The sequence below is a fragment of the Mauremys mutica genome, chromosome 3 (assembly GCF_020497125.1).
Source record: "Mauremys mutica isolate MM-2020 ecotype Southern chromosome 3, ASM2049712v1, whole genome shotgun sequence".
NCBI classification, from domain to species: Eukaryota; Metazoa; Chordata; order Testudines; family Geoemydidae; genus Mauremys; species Mauremys mutica.
The window spans coordinates 132,091,871-132,111,990 of record NC_059074.1 but is presented as its reverse complement, the minus strand read 5'-3'; the positions used below and the strand labels follow the sequence as shown (position 1 = coordinate 132,111,990).

General features: G+C 38.6%; 1 protein-coding gene across 4 annotated transcripts in view; it reads left to right on the top strand.

Moving 5' to 3' along the window:
- Positions 1 to 20,120, top strand: part of PCNX2 (pecanex 2) — a 245,881-nt gene that overhangs the window by 201,442 nt on the left and 24,319 nt on the right. For all 4 annotated transcript variants that reach the window (XM_045009100.1, XM_045009098.1, XM_045009101.1 and 1 more), the window contains 3 exons: positions 11,058 to 11,311; positions 13,043 to 13,276; positions 15,646 to 15,749. In XM_045009100.1, coding sequence (XP_044865035.1) covers positions 11,058 to 11,311; positions 13,043 to 13,276; positions 15,646 to 15,749 — 592 coding nt within the window. The remainder of the gene's footprint in view (positions 1 to 11,057; positions 11,312 to 13,042; positions 13,277 to 15,645; positions 15,750 to 20,120) is intronic.

Genomic DNA, 20,120 nt, shown 5'->3' with positions numbered 1-20,120 from the left:
CACAGGAGTGCTGTGGGGAAAATCATTAACGTTTGTGAGTTCTCAGACACTATTATTATGGGGGCCATATACTGTAGGTACCTTGGTAGATGGACAGATTGTAAGAGATGACCTGAAGGAGAAGTAAAGGAGAAAAAAAATGTTCACTTATCTGTCCTGTATATTCATATAATTATTAGGATAATACATAGCCCTGCTCTCTGGCACTCTTCATTTTCAAAGACATCTTTACCAACATTAACTTCTCCTCATGTCCCAGTAGTAGTATCCTTATTTTAGAGATAGGGAAATTAAGGCAGAGAGAGTATGTGCCTTATTAAAGGCCATAGAGGAAATTAATGGCATGCTTGTGATTTGCTCAGGGTTTGCTGACTCTTACTTTCATGCCCAGACCAGCAGACCCCACCCCCTTTTCTCATTCTTTATTCATAAACAATAAGCCACAACAGGAAATGCATTAACTTATTGGTGTTACAATGAAACCACTTGTATTTGTGGACAGCCTGGCCCATGTCAGTTCTGCCTTTAGCAAGGACTGTTACATAGCACTGATTTCCATCACTGAAAAATCTGTATGTCAAATAATTAACTTTTATGAAGCCAATCAGCTTTCTAGACACCCTCTCATTCAGAATGTCTGCTAGGTGTAGCCTAAAATAAAATACACGGTATCTTTTTTTTTTTCCTTTTTTTTTGGTTTGGGGTTTTGTTTTTTTTTTTGCTAATCTGAAAATAAAACTAACATCCAAATAACAATTATCCTATGTTAAAACAACAAATCATAAATGATCTAGAGAAAGGGATAAACAGTGAGGTGGCAAAGTTTGCAGATGACACTAAACTGCTCAAGATAGTTAAGACCAAAGCAGACTGTGAAGAACTTCAAAAAGATCTCACAAAACTAAGTGATTGGGCAACAAAATGGCAAATGAAATTTAATGTGGATAAATGTAAAGTAATGCACATTGGAAAAAATAACCCCAACCATACCTACAGTATGATGGAGGCTAATTTAGCTACAGCTAATCAGGAAAGACATCTTGGAGTCATCATGGATAGTTCTCCAAAGACGTCCACGCAGTGTGCAGCGGCAGTCAAAAAAGCAAACAAGATGTTAGGAATCATTTTAAAAGGGATAGAGAATAAGATGGAGAATATATTATTGCCCTTATATAAATCCATGGTACGCCCACATCTTGAATATTGCGTCCAGATGTGGTCTCCTTATCTCAAAAAAGATATACTGGCATTAGAAAAAGTTCAGAAAAAGGCAACTAAAATTATTAGGGGTTTGGAACAGGTCCCATATGAGGAGAGATTAAAGAGGCTAGGACTTTTCAGTTTGGAAAAGAGGAGAGTAAGGGGAGATATGATAGAGGTATATAAAATCATGAGTGATGTTGAGAAAGTGGATAAGGAAAAGTTATTTACTTATTCCCATAATATAAGAACAAGGGGCCACCAAATGAAATTAATGGGCAGCAGGTTTAAAACAAATAAGAGGAAGTTCTTCATACAGCGCACAGTCAACCTGTGGAGCTCCTTGCCTGAGGAGGTTGTGAAGGCTTGGTCTATAACAGGGTTTAAAAGAGAACTAGAGAAATTCATGGAGGTTAAGTCCATTAATGGCTATTAGCCAGGATGGGTAAGGAATGGTGTCCCTAGCCTCTGTTCGTCAGAGGATGGAGATGGATGGCAGGAGAGAGATCACTTGATCATTACCTGTTAGGTTCACTCCCTCTAGGACACCTGGCATTGGCCACTGTCGGTAGACATGATACCGGGCTGGATGGACCTTTGGTCTGACCCAGTATGGCCGTTTTTATGTTCTTCTTATGTTAATTACATTTATGAGAAAAAGCTTGGATTATTTTTCTTTCTTTTGAGGTGGGGGCATATTTGAACATGGACAGAAACATCTCCGTTATATTTACTTAAAAACTGTTAACTTGATATTCCCTTTGGGTGAAAATATCTCATTGTATAGCTTTAACTGCTTAAAAAGAAAAATTCCCACTTAAAAAAAAATCATATACTCCGTCTGTGCAGCAGCCATCTTGCTATTAAATACCACTGGGTCTGTTTCCATCTGCTCTTTCCCCAGATAGCTTAGTAAATAACAAACAACAAATGTGACAAAGTGCCCCCAAACCTGTCTTTGGGGGAAGAAAAGATCAGGAGTATCTTGGGAGAGCATAATTAGCTGTAACTCAGTGGCTTCACATCAAAGAGTTAATGAAAATGTTGTCTTAGTTTTGATCCAAGCTGGTTTATTCCCTCAAGTAATATTTGAATCTGAATCTGGAAGGAAAGATCACTTAAACTACAGAGCTTCACCTGATAAATTTCATCTTAAAACTGTGTGTAAAATCACACATTTACATAATTATAGGTGGAGCTGGTAGCGATCCCTACATTTAGGTTGCCTAAATCTTTCCCTTTGCCATAGTTTACAGCAAGCCTTTGAAATTCAGTAGGGACCAAGCACTGGGGCCTTTCACTTGTCCCATGAAATTCCACTCAAGTTTGTCTGAGTTGTAAACTTCTAAAAATCACAATTCCCCTTCTTTCACTTGTGTTCTACAAGGAAATTTTGGCAGCCTGCTAAAATAATAACTGAACATGAACATTGAAAAGAGTTGTTCCTATGTCACTACAAAAGCAGCAGCAGCAGATTCTGCACTGGGAAAGCCTATGGGATGCCAAAGAAGCTGTAGCAATAGCAGTGGGGGAAAGGAAGGACGGAGGTCCCTCCCATTCTGATACACCTCCCTCCTCCTGACTGAGTACAGTGACTAATTCCCCTACCTCTGGGGATACCATAAAGGGAAGGAGATCCCCCAAACTCCATCGGGGTGGGGGAGAGGGGGAGAGAGAGAGAGAGAGAGAATCTAGACAGATTTCCTCTGACTACCTCTTGACCCAATGAGTGACCCCAGCAGCCCATCCCTTCCTTCTGGAGGCATCACTTGGGATAGGAGCCCCACACACATACAGCTCCCAGGGCAAGGAGCCAGGCCAGGCTCCTCACAAACACAATGCCAACAGCCATCTCCTGCTGCTAGCTGATGTAGTTAGTTTTGTTCAGGGTTCCAACCCTCCTGATGACACATGGTGGGTTGTGGTGTTACAGTTGTACATAACAGATTTTTTTCACATTTTTCCTTAAAATAAATCTAAGAAGGTACCAAAAAACATGTAAAATAACATTATTTAGTTTGCAAAGTCAAACAGTCGGAAGTTAAGAAATGCCAGATTTATGGTTACATGTACAACCATAATTGTGCCACTTTGAGTGCATGTATAATTATCTTTAATTACATGATCATTCAGTGCACAAGAAAGCAAAACTAAGGTTGCATGGGCCACCGTAAATCTCAGATTTCCTGACAACATCTAAAACAAGATGTGTGTTCAGTGGTTCCAGATTTTGTTGTGAACATTTCTTACTGCTGTACCTGGGAAGCTATGCTGATAGTATAAATGAAAAAGTGAGTGCTCTGGAGGGAAAAGTTGTAGGTTTCTGAACCACAGTATCAGAGGGGTAGCCATGTTTGCTGCTTTTACAGATCCAGACTAAGAGTCTTGTGGCACCTTATAGACCAACAGACGTTTTGGAGCATGAGCTTTCGTGGGTGAATACCCACTTTGTCGGATGCATGTAGTGGAAATTTCCAGGGGCAGGTGTATATATAAGCAAGCAAGAAGCAGGCTAGAGATAACGAGGTTAGTTCAATCATGGAGGATGAGGCCCTCTTCTAGCAGCTGAGGTGTGAAAACCAAGAGAGGAGAAACTGGTTTTGTAGTTGGCAAGCCATTCAGTCTTTGTTTAATCCTGAGCTGATGGTGTCAAATTTGCTGCTTGAACCACAGGAGGCTTTCTAAAAAGGTTTGCTGAAAGGATGCAGTTAAGTAGCTGGGAGACTGTAACATGAATTGCATTCCAGCCATGGCAGGATGCTGGCATTATAAGAGTCCTGGTTCAAACTCACTTCTAGTTTATGATAACACAAACCCATTGAAGTTAAAGGGATTGCATCATTGTGTCTGATAGGCAAATTTGGCCCAGCATTTAACTGAAAAAATCTCTCAGATTGCGGTATGAATATAGGCCAAACAAATTGAAAGAAGTGGGTCAATTAGTAACTATACATGATATTTTGGACTTCTACTTCATACTAAGAGCAATGTGCCAGAAAAAAACAAAATGCCAGTCATGGAGTGCTGTTTTTCATTTGATTTGAAGCCAAGAACAGAGAAGAAATCTGTGATAGAGGAAGGAGCAAAAGCACTGTCATTATTTCCAGCCAAAATGGATTGGGGGAATCTTTCTGTTGAGTCCATGCATCAAGAAAATGTCTTTTGGAGAATGTCTAGTAAAGCAAAGCATGTGGGGAAATCACTTATGGATAGTGGTGCTGGTATTATTTTCTAACTGACTCCCTTTGTCTTTCAGTAATATAATTAGCTACTACATTTCTCTTATGATTTTTGTTACTGATGATGCAAATGTAATATTCATGATTCACTTGGAACTTTGTAAGATGAATTGGAAAAGTGGGCACAGAGCAGGCACAGATATAACTGCACATCTGTGGAAGGCAGCTGTTATAGTGGCAGTGGAATCACCCATGAGGTTTTCTATGTATTTTCTTGTTTATCTCCCCACCAAAAAAGAAATGGTTCATGAACATGGTCAGTTTAAAAGATATATTCCAGGCACAGTAATGTCGTTAAAGTAATAAGGCCAGATATTTTTCTGTTCTACGGTACATTTGTACTTTATGTAGTTGTATTGCAGTAGCAAGCACATTACCATTGTAGGGAATATTTATGTGAATTTTGTGTCTGAAGGCTTTGTACTATTAGCAAGCATCGTTCTTTAAATAAAGAATGGATGTAACTCTCTTTTCATATTTAATAAACAATAGTTTCATGCTGTAGGGAAGCAAGAGTCCCTATCTTTATAGATTTTGTACAATTGCACTTGTGATACTATGTTTCATTCTCTGCACCAAATTGCCAAAAAATATTGACAAACTGAAGGGAGTTCAGAGAAGAGCAATTGAATAAATAATACTCAGGTATCTGGAGCAATTAGGGTGACTGGATGTCCCATTTTTATAGGAACAGTCCCGGGATTCAGGGCTTTGTCTTATATAGGTGCCTATTACACTCCCCCCCCCCCCCCGCTCCTGTCCCAGATTTTCATGCTTGCTATCTGGTCACCCTAGGAGCAAATCACCTTTGAGGAAAGACTAAAAGAATTAGATATATATCATTTAGCTAAGAGAGAGCAAAAGCTGGGAGATTTAACATTTAGGCCTTCACATACAATCCTAAATAATTCCTCTCCATCCTGGGGTTTCACACCTTTCTAATATTAATAGACAGAGATTTCCTCTGCACCAAAGAGTTTCATCTTGGGCTCCATCAATAACAGCGTTTCTGATCAAAGAATTTTATGTATTCTGTGCAAAGAGAAGGGGTCCCTGAGGCAGTCAGGTCTTTGTGCACAGAAGGTTTTGTAAATTAGGTCTCAGCCCTCAGAGGTGCTCAGATATCATGGTAGGTAATGAATGGAATAGAACTAGAACCGTTATTGGATGGGGAGCCAAGGTGGCATATGGAACACTGTTGTGATATGTGTGGGACCATCTTAAACTTGTGTATGATGTCCACTTTCAGCCCTGAGCAGCGGGTATTTCAATAATCTAGCTGCAGTGCAACAAAAGCATAGATCACTGGCAAGATGGCTATCAAATTGGTCTTGCATATTGTAGGTGGAAAAATATGTTTCTGCCCACTCTTGATATTTGACCCTCTTACTACACCTTTTTTGACCCTCTTACTACTACACTTGAGACATGTAAAACTAGATTAGATAAAATATTAGAAAATGGACTATAGGGAGCAATCCTGCATTGGGAGAGAGATGGGGGAGTTGGGCTGAGTAGTCTACTAATAGGTGTTTTCCACCTCTAATATCTATGATTCTGTGAATGACCTAGCATTTTTCCTCATGGAATTGCTCTGAACATTCCTTCTTTAGAAGATTATGTGCACAGAACCATTTGAAAATGTGGCTGTGTGGGGCCCAAAGCTGGACACAGTACTCCAGATGAGGCCTCACCAATGTCGAATAGAGGGGAATGATCACCTCCCTCCATCTGCTGGCAATGCCCCTACTTCTACAGCCCAAAATGCCGTTCGCCTTCTTGCTAACAAGGGCACACTGTCAACTCATATCCAGCTTCTCGTCCACTATAACCCCTACGTCCTTTTCTGCAGAACTGCTGCCTAGCCATTCGGTCCCTTGTCTGTATCAGTGCATGGGATTCTTCCATCCTAAGTGCAGGACTCTGCACTTGTGCTTGTTGAACCTCATCAGATTTCTTTTGGCCCAATCCTCTAATTTGACTAGGTTCCTCTGTATCCTATCCTTACCCTCCAGCGTATCTACCACTCCTCCAAGTTTAGTGTCATCTTCAAACTTGCTGAGGGTGCAGTCCACGCCATCCTCCAGATCATTAATAGTGTTAATGCATTTGATGTATTTCCCTGCAAAAAATTTAAAAGGTTTTCCCCTCTACTCAGCATGTTTGCAAATTGAAAATCAAAAGCATATTTTTATTTCATTCATTATTTTTGCAACGGTGAAATGTTTTTTGCTGGATAGATGGTCATCAAATGGGGTCAGTTTGTATATCCTATTGAGTCAGATTAGAGTCATGAGTTTCAATTTCCTGACTTTCATTTAGGTCAGGTAATTCTGGCAGAGTGCAAGTGAGTTTTTAAATCCTGATGTGTCAGGAAAAGAGAGAGGTCCAGTTCTTGCATTGGTTTTCTCCTGGGCTCAAATAGATTGACCTTGCTTCACTGAGCTGGCTCACATTTTTACATTAACAGAAGATTTTGGCAATCATCCAGCGTGGATATCTTGTAAATGAATCTGTCTCATCTATACTAGCAAGTGTCACAGCAAATGATGAATGTTGTGTGAAAAGTAATAGAACTTACTCTCTTTATAAAATGTAAAAGATTTTTTTCCCTTGGATTTTAAAATCAATAATTACCAGTAAAAATATTCTCCTGTATTTTAATATTTAATAGTGGCACACTTAATTATTGCATAAATTAATGCATTTTCTACTCCACTGCTCTTCAGTTTTATGAATAATTCTTGGCTCAGATTTTTGAATGCTTGGGGTTGACAATACTGACTGATTCTGCTAGGTCAGGACCCCTCTTTGGAGGAAGGACAAGATTTGCTTCTTAGTAAATAAATCTTGTTTCCCATACATAAAACACTCTAGCCTGTCATCTGAAAGTCAGTGCCCCCTTCAAGATGATAAATCTGAAACCTGCTGAAAGCAAGTGTAAATACTGTGATTTGTCATTTAGAAATTAGCACTAATCTCAAATGGGACTTCCTGTTCAAAAATACTTGCTATTTGTTTCTCAGGCTAAATCTGCAAAGTAACCAGCTGGACTGCTTGGTTTGTTCCCTGACTCTTTGTAAGAAAATGTTTTCACATTTAGAATGGCTTTTCCTTTCAAAGTCCAAATGCTAACGAAAGTGCACATTGCTATCAGTCAGGGTGGCCAGAGTTCAGCACAGAGTTTTCTGCAACATGACCTGTGTTTGCCTCCATCTGGGGGGGATGCTCCATGCTGGGATCTGTAGTTTTCACAGGTTGAACTTCACAGATAGTTTAAAGATGGTGGTGTCCACAATCTGCCTTACTTTATGCACATTAGCATGAGTCTTTGGGCTCCTGGCAAGTTGTCAGTATGGTCCTTAACTTCACAAAATGTGGGTACTACCTTTTTGGTTATAATTCCTGACTTTTGGAGCACCCCCTGTTCCACGATAGCACAGTGATTATATTGTATATTGGTTGGTTTAATGGTGAGGATTGTCATGTATGTGCTGCTTGCATAAAAGTATGTAAACAACACCAAGACTCTTCTTGATACAAATCAACTCAGCCAAACTTAGGGCTGTTTATTTTGCTTTCATTTTACATCAACAATAGCATAATATCAGCTTTATGTAGTATTGTTTACATTAGGGTCTAGGATGTTTTGTTAATTCCAGTTTAATATTTTGAGGTCTAACTTTTAAAAAAGCTAAAAACAGAAACAACAATGAAAAAATGCAAATATTGTATTTTTCTTTAGCATCCAACATATATAAGCCGTGTGCATAGGAATATTTCTTTGCCCAGTTTGCTTTGAGTACAATGTCTTTTGACTTTATTTAAGAAAAAGATCCATTGACCAAGAGCAGTTGCTGCCTTTTTTTATAGTTGAACATTAAACCTTAATTCATGTAGAAATCTGTGAAATGTAAAGTAGAAGCAGCTCTCTTTGTATCTGTCCCGCTGTAAATGTCACACTGATAGGTCATGGTTTATACTTTGCAGTAGACTGGAAAAGAGAGATGTTTATTTTAGGGCTATCTGAGGGGGTATATTAATCTGTTTTATTGTATGTACCTGTAGTACTTAAATTGTCCAAACAGTAATGCTTATTTGTGTGTGAACTACTCTAGAGTACCCTCAGGTCGCATACATTAGCAGCTGTCATTTAACGAAAACTAATTGGAGAACTTTAAAAAATAATCCAATTTTTTTTTATTTTCAGTGCTGGAAAAAAAAGACAGACAAATATTTGCTAATCTTCTTATTTCTCTTAAAAAAGCATTCAGTCTCCCCCCTCTCCCCTTTACCATCTTACTTTCTAGATATTTTTGCTAATTGGATTATTAGATCTGGGGATGTATATGAAGGAGAACGTAAATTAATTTAGATAGCAGTATATTATGAAATGTTTTGCTGTTAGCGTCATTGGGGCCAGGATTTTACCCTATATCTTCATCTGTGTTTAAAAAGCACTGAGCACACACTGGGTGTTACCTCAATCTAAATAACAATGCTAATTATTAAACACTGATATAGCCAAATTCTTCTCTGTTACATGGGTGCAACAAAATTGACTTCAGTGTGTTCATTTGCATAGATGAGAAAGGAAGTTGGCCCCTAATAAATCCTTAAGGGGAATTTTACCTAATTTTGTGGTATTGTGTGATAGTTCTACTTTTTGTTTATGTGATCTAAAGCAATCACATTCTCATTAGGAGTTGCAGAAATCATTTTTAACCAACGCTACCCAACAGAAAAAGCCCAAAGTCTTTTTTAAACTAGTGAGTTTTTGTTCTATTTTTTAACTATAGAAACATTGTGCTTCCTCTGGGGGGTACTTACTGTCATGTGAAGAGCTACATTCTATGTCGCTCTGCCCATCAAAATTAAAGCTAAATGATGATGGAGATGCAAAAGCAAATCAGCTGGTGATTAAGCTAAAGAAAATGATGATCTTGTAATAGAAATCGTAAACAGCAAACAAGAAACTGCCTGTAAACATGGTCACCTTTGTTTCAGATCCAAAGTGTTGTGCGGCCAGTGTCCTCTTTGGCCAGGTACAATTTAACTGAGTAGGTCTTCTCTCTGATGAATGACATCTCCAGCAAATTTCTCTACTATTGAGATCAGTTGAAAGCTGAATTCAACCACTCTCTTCCTGAGTGAAATTCACCGTTTGCAAAGGGTCCATTCAAGATTTATACACCACTTAAAGCTGACTTATGGCCTCAGAAAAGGACTTATGTGGTCACATGGGTTTTGTAATGGTCCATAACATGGGTAAATGTGCTCACTAAACCAAGCCAGTCATCAATAGTACATAACACAGATGTTCTTTAAGCTGCACTGGTTACCTGTGGGTTTCCTGGTGCCATTCAATGTTTTGGCTTTGATTTTTAGTGCTGTAACTTGTTTGGGACAAGGTGAATGGATTTTAAGACTGAAGGGAACTGTTATGATGATCTACTCTGACCTCCTTCGTAGAATGAGGCTTAGAATGTCATCAAGTGTTTCCTGCATCTAGCCCATTAGTTCTGGATGTGCTAGAGCATATATTTCTAAAAATTATATCCAAAGACTTCAAGACCATAGGTAATAGCCTACTTCTCTCCTCATGGTCTACTCTCACAGTAGCTATCAATGGAGGCAGGTAAGCTGAAGCTGCTTTGAATTAATTGAGAGGGAGCTGCTAGCTGGGCAGTCTCTCTGGAATCTGCCACCCAAGTGACCTGCCAGAACCCAGGTTGGTTAGTCTCCTCTAGTTTATTTACCAAAAAAGAAACTATTGGAGAATTTGACCGGCTAGTTTTGGCCAGTGAAAAGTTTTCCGGGCCAGCCCACGTGTCTGTCTGTCTTCCTTTGTAACCTTTAGTCCAGTGCTTAGATGTGCCTTGCGTAGGATGTGGGAGACTCAGGTTTGAACCCACGCTCTGGAGCAGAAACTTGAATTCAGATCTCCCCCTCCCAGGTGAGCATCCAAATCACCAGGCTACAGGTTATTGTGGGGTGGATGGTTCTCAATTTCCACTTTGTATTAATTCCTAAATATTTATTGGGCCAAAGGGGGAGAGAGTGGGAATGACTCTCGCCTGGTGATTAAGGCACTCACCTGGGAGGTGGAAGATGTGGATTCAGTTTGCTGGCTGACCCAGCAAAATCAATTATTCACCAACCTCTGCTTGTGACATACAGCAAAATGTATGTTCATCTTCTGTGCATTTTGGGAGAAGTGGGTTGAGGACCCAGAGGGGTTTATTAACATACCTGGTGCAAGTCTAACCCCCTGCCAAGATGCAGGATTTGAATATTTAGATAAGTTAGATGTATTCAAGTCAGCAATTCATCCTAAGTCTTTATTGCTGTTTTCTGGTGAGTTTTTATTAGGGGAGGTTGTGTACTCCAATATGTGATATGTGTAATCATGCCAGGATGCCCAGACCATGAGATTGAGCTTTTTGGATTGAAGTATTAAATAAATTATGTATCCCTCATTATTCTCTACTTTACACAGATCAATTGGCAAATTTAATTCAGTGTTGTAGCTCTTTTTTATTTGCCTTTAATTAAGTGTTTGAAGTATTTGGTTACACTTTTATAACTGCCATTGTGTTATCCTTTCTAACTCTCAAGGGACATATTGCCAGCAGAGAGAAGTGGAAGCTATAACAGAAGGAGATGAAGACAATGAAGGCTGCTGCTGCTGTCAGCCAGGTCACTTGCCTCACTTGTTGTCATGCAACGCAGGCTTTAACCTCCGGTGGCTGACATGGGAAATAACACGAGCCCAGTATATACTGAAAGGATATAGCATCATTGATAACAATGCTGCCACAATGCTGCAAGTATTTGATCTGCGAAGAATACTCATCAGATATTACATAAAGGTACAGAATAAGTGAAGTGAGTTCTACCTACCGTTCCTAGGTAGGAAATTTGCAGTCTTCAAAAGATAGAGAATGAAGTTTATCTACAAGAAGTATTACATTTTAAATAGCAGGATTTACAACAGAACTTTGCTAATTTGCACTGATTGGGAGACACATTGTAAATTAGTGAAGTGTGTGATTTGTTAGGTAAATGAACAATACAGTAAGAATCAAGACTACTGAATCACTTTGTTCATTTATTTTGACTTTTATATAAAACACAAATGGGAATTTCTTAAACAATTTTATACACAGAAAGGCCTTGTCCACATATAATCTTGCACTGATTTAACTAAGCAAACACTCATATTTCAAGTTAAAAATGGTTAGTTTAAAGCTGTTCCTAATTGATTTAAGCTAAACTGAAATAAGCCTTGTTTAAACTGAAATAAGAGTGTCTGCATAGCCATTTGCATCAGTTTAACTATATCAGTTTAAAATCATACCTAAGCTTAAACTTGTGTGCAACACTCAGTACATTATAGTCTTCATGCTTGGCTTAACTTTTAAGGGTAAATGAAATCTGTAAAACAAGCCTAGTTAGACTCAAATTGGTTCATTAGTCTTAAAGTACTGAACAGCTGTATTTGGCAAGTTGAATTTTTTTCTTTAGCTCTTTTAAAATCAGATAAATTATAGAAGAATGTAAGGAGTTGATAATATGAGGTCATCAGAAACAGTCAGAGAAGGCAGAGTTTAACAGAAAGGTAATTAAATAGTTTAGAGATCCAACCTATGGGTGTTCACATGGGAGCTAGCATGTAGCAGGACTAAAAGATATGCAATAGTGAGGTATGTGAATGGTTGTGTTTCCAGTAGGCTGCAGATTCTGTGGTGTTCACAGCCTATCATTTGGCAGGTGTTAGAATCTGTTCAATATTTTGCTTTGATTTAACTATAGGTTTAGCAAAGTTGAAATGCCATTTACATTGCACCAGATTTCTTAGAAAACTTCATCCTTTGTTCCACTATGAAACAAAAACAAATTTTGAAACCTCTAAATGTGCCATGAAATGGAATTGTCCACCAGTCAGCTCTTGTGTTAAGCATAAGTATTAAAGAAATCCCATTTTTCTTCTTCTTATACTAACCTCATCCAATAGGCAACAAAAACAAAATTATTATTGCAGAGGAAAGACAGCAATTAAAAGAGGGTTTTTCAGAGCTATATTCTACACTCTTGCAAGTTCTTATTTAATAGTTAAATTGATGAATGTGTTCTTGTTGAAGAAATGGGGAAACTGCACCCTCAGAAAGCTGAAAGTTCACATGGGAAAAAGCAAACATTTCTGACCATATAAAACTGCATATTGTTTTTGAAAAGTATGTATAAGCTTTTATCATCATCCTTTATGGTATACACTATAGACACAGACACACTTTCAAATTAACTTACCCTTGACACTATTCAGAATATGATGCTTGTGATTAATATTCTTTTTAAGTTTCATTCATTTAAATTCTGTTAGTAGTTAACTGACTTCTTTCTCATTTAGACATAAATTATTACGATCACACAAAATAAATACTCTTATGAATCAATGATGGCAAGTAGCAAGAATATTACGTAAGATTATGGATAGTCAGTGTCATCTTCTTATTCTGATTTGTTCTCTTCCGTGTTGTAAATGAGCTGTTTCTGGTTTGAACACAGGTACAATGACTAACCACTTTGCGTTTTGTCAACAGAGTATAATATACTTTACAGCAAATTCACCCAAAATCTCACACTGGATAAAAGATGAATCAATCCAGAAGACACTACAGCCTTTTGCCAAATGGCATTATATTGAACGTGACCTTGCAATGTTCAACATTAACATTGATGAGGACTATGTTCCATGTCTTCAAGGAATAACCAGAGCTAGCTTCTGCAGTGTTTATCTTGACTGGATTCAGTACTGTGCTGGAAAAAGAAGGGAGGTAAGTGTATGTCTTTAGCACCTAGAACATTGAATTACTGAATAGTTACTCTTTTGTGACTCAAGAATAATACAAGTATATTAATTTCTATCTAAACTGTACAACATGACACTGTGGGGAAATGTATGTTTTTGTACAATAGAAAAATGTTTGTAGAGAATATTATAATGAAAATATGAGTGAAAAACATGCCAAAGGAGTGAACCTTTGAATTTTGAACAGTTTTCTTTTAATACGCTTTCCCTACCATCATTAGTTTTGTTCTCTGCAGTAACCCTGCATTTAGAACTTTTCAGAAAATATTATTGCTCTTCGTTAGGGAGATTCCCAATCAAGGAATACCAGAGATGGGATCAGAATGCCCAAATTATCAGAACTTCAGTGTTTTAGGTCCAACGCAAAATATGATTGCAAATTTAGAAAAAATTACCCTTCCAGTGACACATGGGTAAAACCTTCAACTGTTAAGGAAGTATACCACTTATCCAAGAGCTCAGGTCAAATCTGAGAAGTCCTGGTACAAATCTGACACTTTATTGCAAAACTGTGGAAAATTACCATTCAACTCTAGAGAGCCAAGTGGGAGCTTACAGTTACCTTTTCATACATTCTGAGCCCTGAGTTAATGGATGTTCAGCCATTCCCGACTAAAATGCATTGTTATATTTCAGTGGGATTCTGTTGACAGCACACAGAGTAAAATAGAGTCAGAGACATGCACATTTTATTGAGTAAACTCAGATTATTGATGACAGTGCAAATAAATCACCAGCACAGTTTTTTCACCCATCACATCATATTATTTGTGCACTTGGGATTGTTGATTTTCACATTCCATAGCTGCCACTGTCCAGAAGCTTGGCAGATTCCTTGATTCTTAATATTCCTTCTTCAGTCTGTCATATCTGTAAACCTACCTATCGCTGCTTCCACACTATTTCCCATCTTGATACTACTTTGATTCCAGTTCCATTGAATTTCTCCCCTGTGACTTCATCTGCTTCTGCTTTCACTTTGACTATTATTTTTAAATCTCTACCTGGACTTTCTGTACTCTCTCTGACAGAACTTATTTCTTTCTCTACTCTTGTATCTGCTTTCTCCACTCATTTAGCGCCTACACTGCTAAGTGCTGAGTATCTGTTAGGAGGTGCTGAGCTCTTGAGTTGAAGGGACATTCATCACCTCCAAGAGAGATGCTCAGTCCTTCACAGGGTTGGATCTTTTGACCCTGCCTCCTCTCCCTTTTGTAGTTCAAGGACATTCTCCTCTAGTTCTTGACATCTGGAACAACTTTCCTGAATTTCTCTGCTTCATCAATACTCCCACCTCTCTTTAAATATTTAAATTTTGGAATATTTCTGCTCTCCATCTTAACTTGTTTCTCCCACCCTTATTGTTAAGTGCTTTAATTATTTTTTCATACAGTTGTTGAGATTTTCAAAACTTATGGATTTATAATGCAGTTTCCATTGAAGTTCATGGGACCTGGGCATCCAAATCCTCTTGATGGCCTTGGAAACCCTACCAAATGTCTGTACACAACTCTTCTCTGCAATTTGCATCTCTCTTGTATTTTTTTAATACTGTGAAACGTGTTGTGAAACAGTTTGTGTGGAAGATGTTGTATAAAATAGAGCTGCACTGCACAGCTCTGAAGATCGGTGTACTTTATAGAGGGAGTTGCAAAATGTTTGCCTCAGTTTCAGGAACAAGGTAAGGGCAACAAGAAGAATTCATCAATGTATGGGCTGAAACAGAACAAAATTTTAAACTCCTGTTATGTAATTTCCCTTGTGTTTGACATCAAGCTTTTTGGAAGAGTTGTAGAAAAGGGTCTGCTGAGGTGGTGAATGTAAAGGAAATGGTTTGACCACTTGTCAAAATGTGTTGGCATTGTCATCATTGATATAACTGATTATGTCAGTCACTAAAGGCCCAATCCTGCAGATCTTCTCAGAGTCAGATTGTGCTTCTAAGATCTGAACACACAGTGTGGATTTCAGACACATCCTGCTTCCCATGTGGAAACAGATGTATTCCCTCCTCAATGATGCTCATCAACCTCTTTCCAAGACTTTGATCACTAAAGCACAAACCCTGGGATCCAACTCATATTAAAACTTCTTTTTTCCAGCTGTTACACTAAATGAGCTTTCATTTGTTTAGCAGCAGACCCTTGGTCATGATGATCATCCTTCCTATTCTGTTTAATTGCACAGCAGAGTGCTTTGTTTGGGTATAGTTACATGACAGCATAAGTCTTCTGAATTTAGTCATGCATTGATCTATTTTAGTTATAGGATTGTCATAACACTTTTTTATAAGATTGCATGTAGAACTAACACACTGTCCTTAAACCTTTGCAGCATCTGGATAGTGACGAGGATTCTCCTTTAGTAACTCTCTCCTTTGCCCTGTGTATTCTGGGTAGAAGAGCTTTGGGAACAGCAGCCCACAATATGGCCATCAGGTAATTTATAGAAATGTAGTAAAAGTTTTCCAGGGGCTCAGGAGTTTCCTCATCTTAAAATGAGAAGCTGTTTGGCTCTTTCACATATTATGAAAACTAAAAGGTCATTAGATCAGAGACAAGGGCTATTTCATCCATATATTAATTTTAAACTCTGTCCTTGGCCACCTTTTGTCTCTGTAACATGTACGATAATGAATATTATGTTTTTTTTATTTAACAAAATAAAATCATACACAGCAGAGGGTCCAGAGTAATTATTCATTTTAGATTGAATCTTGAAATGAGATACTGCAATGATGACCATCTCCAAAAGGGCAAGAAGCTGCTAAATGATCTGGCAATTGACCTGTCAGTAGAGGGTTGCAGTGAGACATGGATTCATAGGCTAAATAATAAATCTGTAGGCTTCCTGTGTTCAACAGAGCTGTATTCACTTTTGTTGTGCAATAGGATGACTTGATGGAGCTTTGTGGTGACCCAGAGACCGAGGATCCAGCTCCAGAGCATGCAACTCAGCTCATTCTTCTCCACTTCTATACGTTGTTTCAAAACACTTCTCTCTGAGAGATGTGTTTAGTTTTCATTATGCTTGGCCCAGGTATAGGACTCTCTTCATCTTCCACCTTCACTAGTGAATTTGGTTTGTTTGGCTCTTGATAGTGTGTATTTTATGATGTCTTAATTATTGTTGTTCAGCCTGAACAGCTCAGAAAGCAAAAGGGTGCTTTATAAATAAAATTATTGCTACTTCAACAGGGTATGGGATTTGAGCTGATTCTATCCATATCAAGGATATTTGAATTCACCCAGGGAAACAAGTCACAGCCTCTGCTCTAAATACTAGTGTTGCATGATTAGGAGAGTGGTGGATCCCCCAACTGTTAGCTTGGTAAATTGATACAATTGCCTGGAAAAGTATTAGGATCATTGATTTCTAAAAGAATGTCTTGGATTTATGGGGACTAAATGGACACAAAGACAACAAGAAAAGATCCACACCCTTTTCACCTCTTAGAGGTAGAAGATATTTAAATGGAGTGCGTAAGAGACCACTAAACAGCAGAAAGGCCTCCCCTCAGGAATCCTAGTCTTAGAGCTCCAAAAAAAATCTCATGTAGAGTAAATTCAGCATTAGGGCAATGACTAGTAGGTATCCCAGGTTCAGGATTAACTGTTGGGTAGCAGGTTGTAGGCAAGCAGTATGCTCTAGAAATTTTTTTTTTAAGCTGAGACTACTGATGATGTGCACCAAGTTCATTCTGCTGTTATCTCATCCTCCCCATTGGTCTGTTTTTGTCCACTTGTTGAATCCTATTAGAAATGTAAAGAGAGAAGGTGGGTGACGTAATAGCTTTTATTGGACTAACTTGTGTTCGGGAGAGGCGCAAGCTTTTGAGCTCACACAGAGCTCTTCTTCAGGTCTAGGAAACATACTCTAACCAAGAGAAGGTGGTCCAATAAAAGATATTACCTTACCCACCTTGCCTCTCTAATATCCTGGGACTGACATGGCTACCACAACACTGCATAAACTTGGATAGTAAGCTGTCTCAGACAAGGACTGTCTGTATACTTCTTTCTGTATCGTGCCTAGCACAACAAGGCCCTGACCCTTGTCTGGGGCCCCTAGGCTCTACTGGAATACAAATAAGACATTATTACAACTTGTGACAGTCTGGGCAGATAAGACCTACAGATAGCAAGACAAAGGCAAAAGGTTGGTGCTGAAACAAATTGACACATTAAATAAAGACAGTCATTGGAGCTGGTGGTACTAATATAAGGGTATATCTACACTAGCGTGTTTGTCCTGTAACTTGATCTAATTCTGTCTATTTTTCAGTACTTTTCTGCCCCCATCACCGTAGTATCTGAGTGTCTCACAGTCTTTAATGTATTTATCCTTACAACTGCTCTGTGAGGTGGGCAGTGCTATTATCCCCATTTTACAGATGGGGAACTGAGGCACAGAGAGGCTAAATTACTTGACCAGGGTCACACAGGAACTCTGTGGCAATTGCTAATTAACTCAAGGTAACTAGCATGATTGTGAAGTCTATTGTAGACCCTCTACAATGTGTGTTTCTGCTTGTGGTTCACCCTGCCATGAGTCTTGGTGAACCACAACGAGGAACAAACATTTGTGGAAAGCCTATTATAATTCACAAGTTTTTTCTGAATATCTACACTAACATTTACAGTTAATTTGTGCTAATTGGAAATCAATTAGCTCAAATTATAGCATGACCAAAAACTCTTCTGTAGACTAACCCTCAGGCTATGTTTAAAGAGAGACACTGAGGAAATTTAAGGTGAATTAACTAAAGCTGTGAAGTTCAGTGTGCAGAAATTAAAGTCCATTAAACCATGGCTATGTCTATACTACAGTGCTTATAGTGACATGGCCGTGTCGCTACAGCCATGCCGCTAAAAGGCGCACAGCGTAGCCGCTGTTTGTCGGCTCTTCCCCCAGCTATCTTTTTAGTTCACAAATTGTCATGGCAAAACTTTTGTCTTTCAGGTTGTTGGTTTTTTTTAAACTCCTCTGAAAGACAAAAGTTTTGTCGTTCAATTGCCAGTGTAGATATAGCCTAAGGCAGTGGTCCCCAACCTTTACGTCTGGCGGGCGCCAGACGAAGGACCCTGGCGGCGGTGGAGCACTCGCCGAATTTCTGCAGCATTTCGGCAGCTACACCTCTTGATGATGTCACTTGTCGGCGGCAAGTGGCGTCATCGAGAGGCGTCAACGCCGCAGAAATTCGGTGGCATTTCGGTGGATGCTCCACCACCCGCCAGGACGCGGGCCGGGCACTGCGTTGGGGACCCCTGGCCTAAGGAGTAAGTTACAGCAAACCAAAGTTACTTCAGTCCTGAATGAGAACAGCCACACAGGGATTAACATGCTTAAATTTATGCTAATTAACTTCACATCTTTAGTTGATTCACCTTAAGTTTCCTGAGTGTTCCATGTAGACGTGCCCTAAGAGTTCTGAAGGATTTAAGAAGAAGTTAACTCATGATAAAGGAAGTGGTTATAGCTAAGCCCCTTCATTTTCAGTTTAAACAGATTTTTACTGAAAAATTCCCGGGTTTTACAAAAAGCATTATTCATTTTTTTCTGATTTTCACCTTACATTTGTATCATTCACATATATAAAAAATAACTTGTTTTATTAGGAAAATACAATACATTACATGATATATGTATTATGATAATACATTAGTCTGTGTGTGTATATGCAAAGCTACCTGTTGAAGTAAGGCTATGTACTAGTCTAGAAGATACACACAACAGACAAGCAGCACGCACACTAGCTCTGAAGTGCGTACGCATCTGAATGTATTGATGAATCTCATGCCCATCACATACACATTTCAAGCTGCTAGCAGATAATGGTTTAAAGATTTGCCAAACTAAATGGGAAGAAAATGAAAATCTATATCAGCATATGTTCTGAACACAAGGAAGTATTCGAAAGTTTTAACAAAACAAGAGAAAAGGATGAAGTCCAGTGTATGCACTGTAAATGGTATGGCCCAATTATTAAATGTAAATATTTCTAGGCTAATAGTTCTAAGTTTACAACAGTAAACTGTTTATTCAAATGAAAAGTTTTATTTGGGGATTAGAGATGTATTGTTTTCTTAAACTTAGAGGTGGCACTGTGCATTGAGTTCCACTTTAGTTCTGCAGCAAACCACATTGATGAATGGAATTCAAAGCAATAATCTACTGAATACTTTATTTCCCCTGTCATTCCAGCCACCAAAATAACCCCCAATGTTTACTCAGAAAAATTATTAATAGTTTTTTATTCTGATTTTCCCCTGTTTTTTGTTGTGGTGGTAATAAACACTCGTAAATTCCTGGAAAAAATAAAATAAAAACTGAAAATGAAGGGCCTTAGTTACAGCATATACCTTCTCACCTTTGAGCGCATTTTGAAGACAGAGACAGAGACGTCAAAGGGAGACAGAGACGTCAAAGTGCTTCCATTCAAATGAAAAATGGGACTAAGGTCCTGTCTAGCCGCACAAATGATACTGCTTTAACTATACAGGTATAATTAGAGATGGTACAACCCTCTAGTGTGGATGAGGTTAGACGGGTAGAAAAATGCTTATCTGCTAAAGCTTATTCCCATATGGGAAGGGGTAGAAGGTGCTTTTATTCCTGTATAATAGCATCCTCCCTGGGGATTGTATCAGTAAGCCTATTTAAAAAAAGCACACTTCCAACTGACATAGTTATATTGATATAAAAATTGAGAGTAGACTAGGCCCAATCCTCCCCAGCCACTCTATTTAGAGTGTGTTTGCCTTATTTGAATGCTTAAGGAAGAATGAGCACACTACCAACTTGTATTA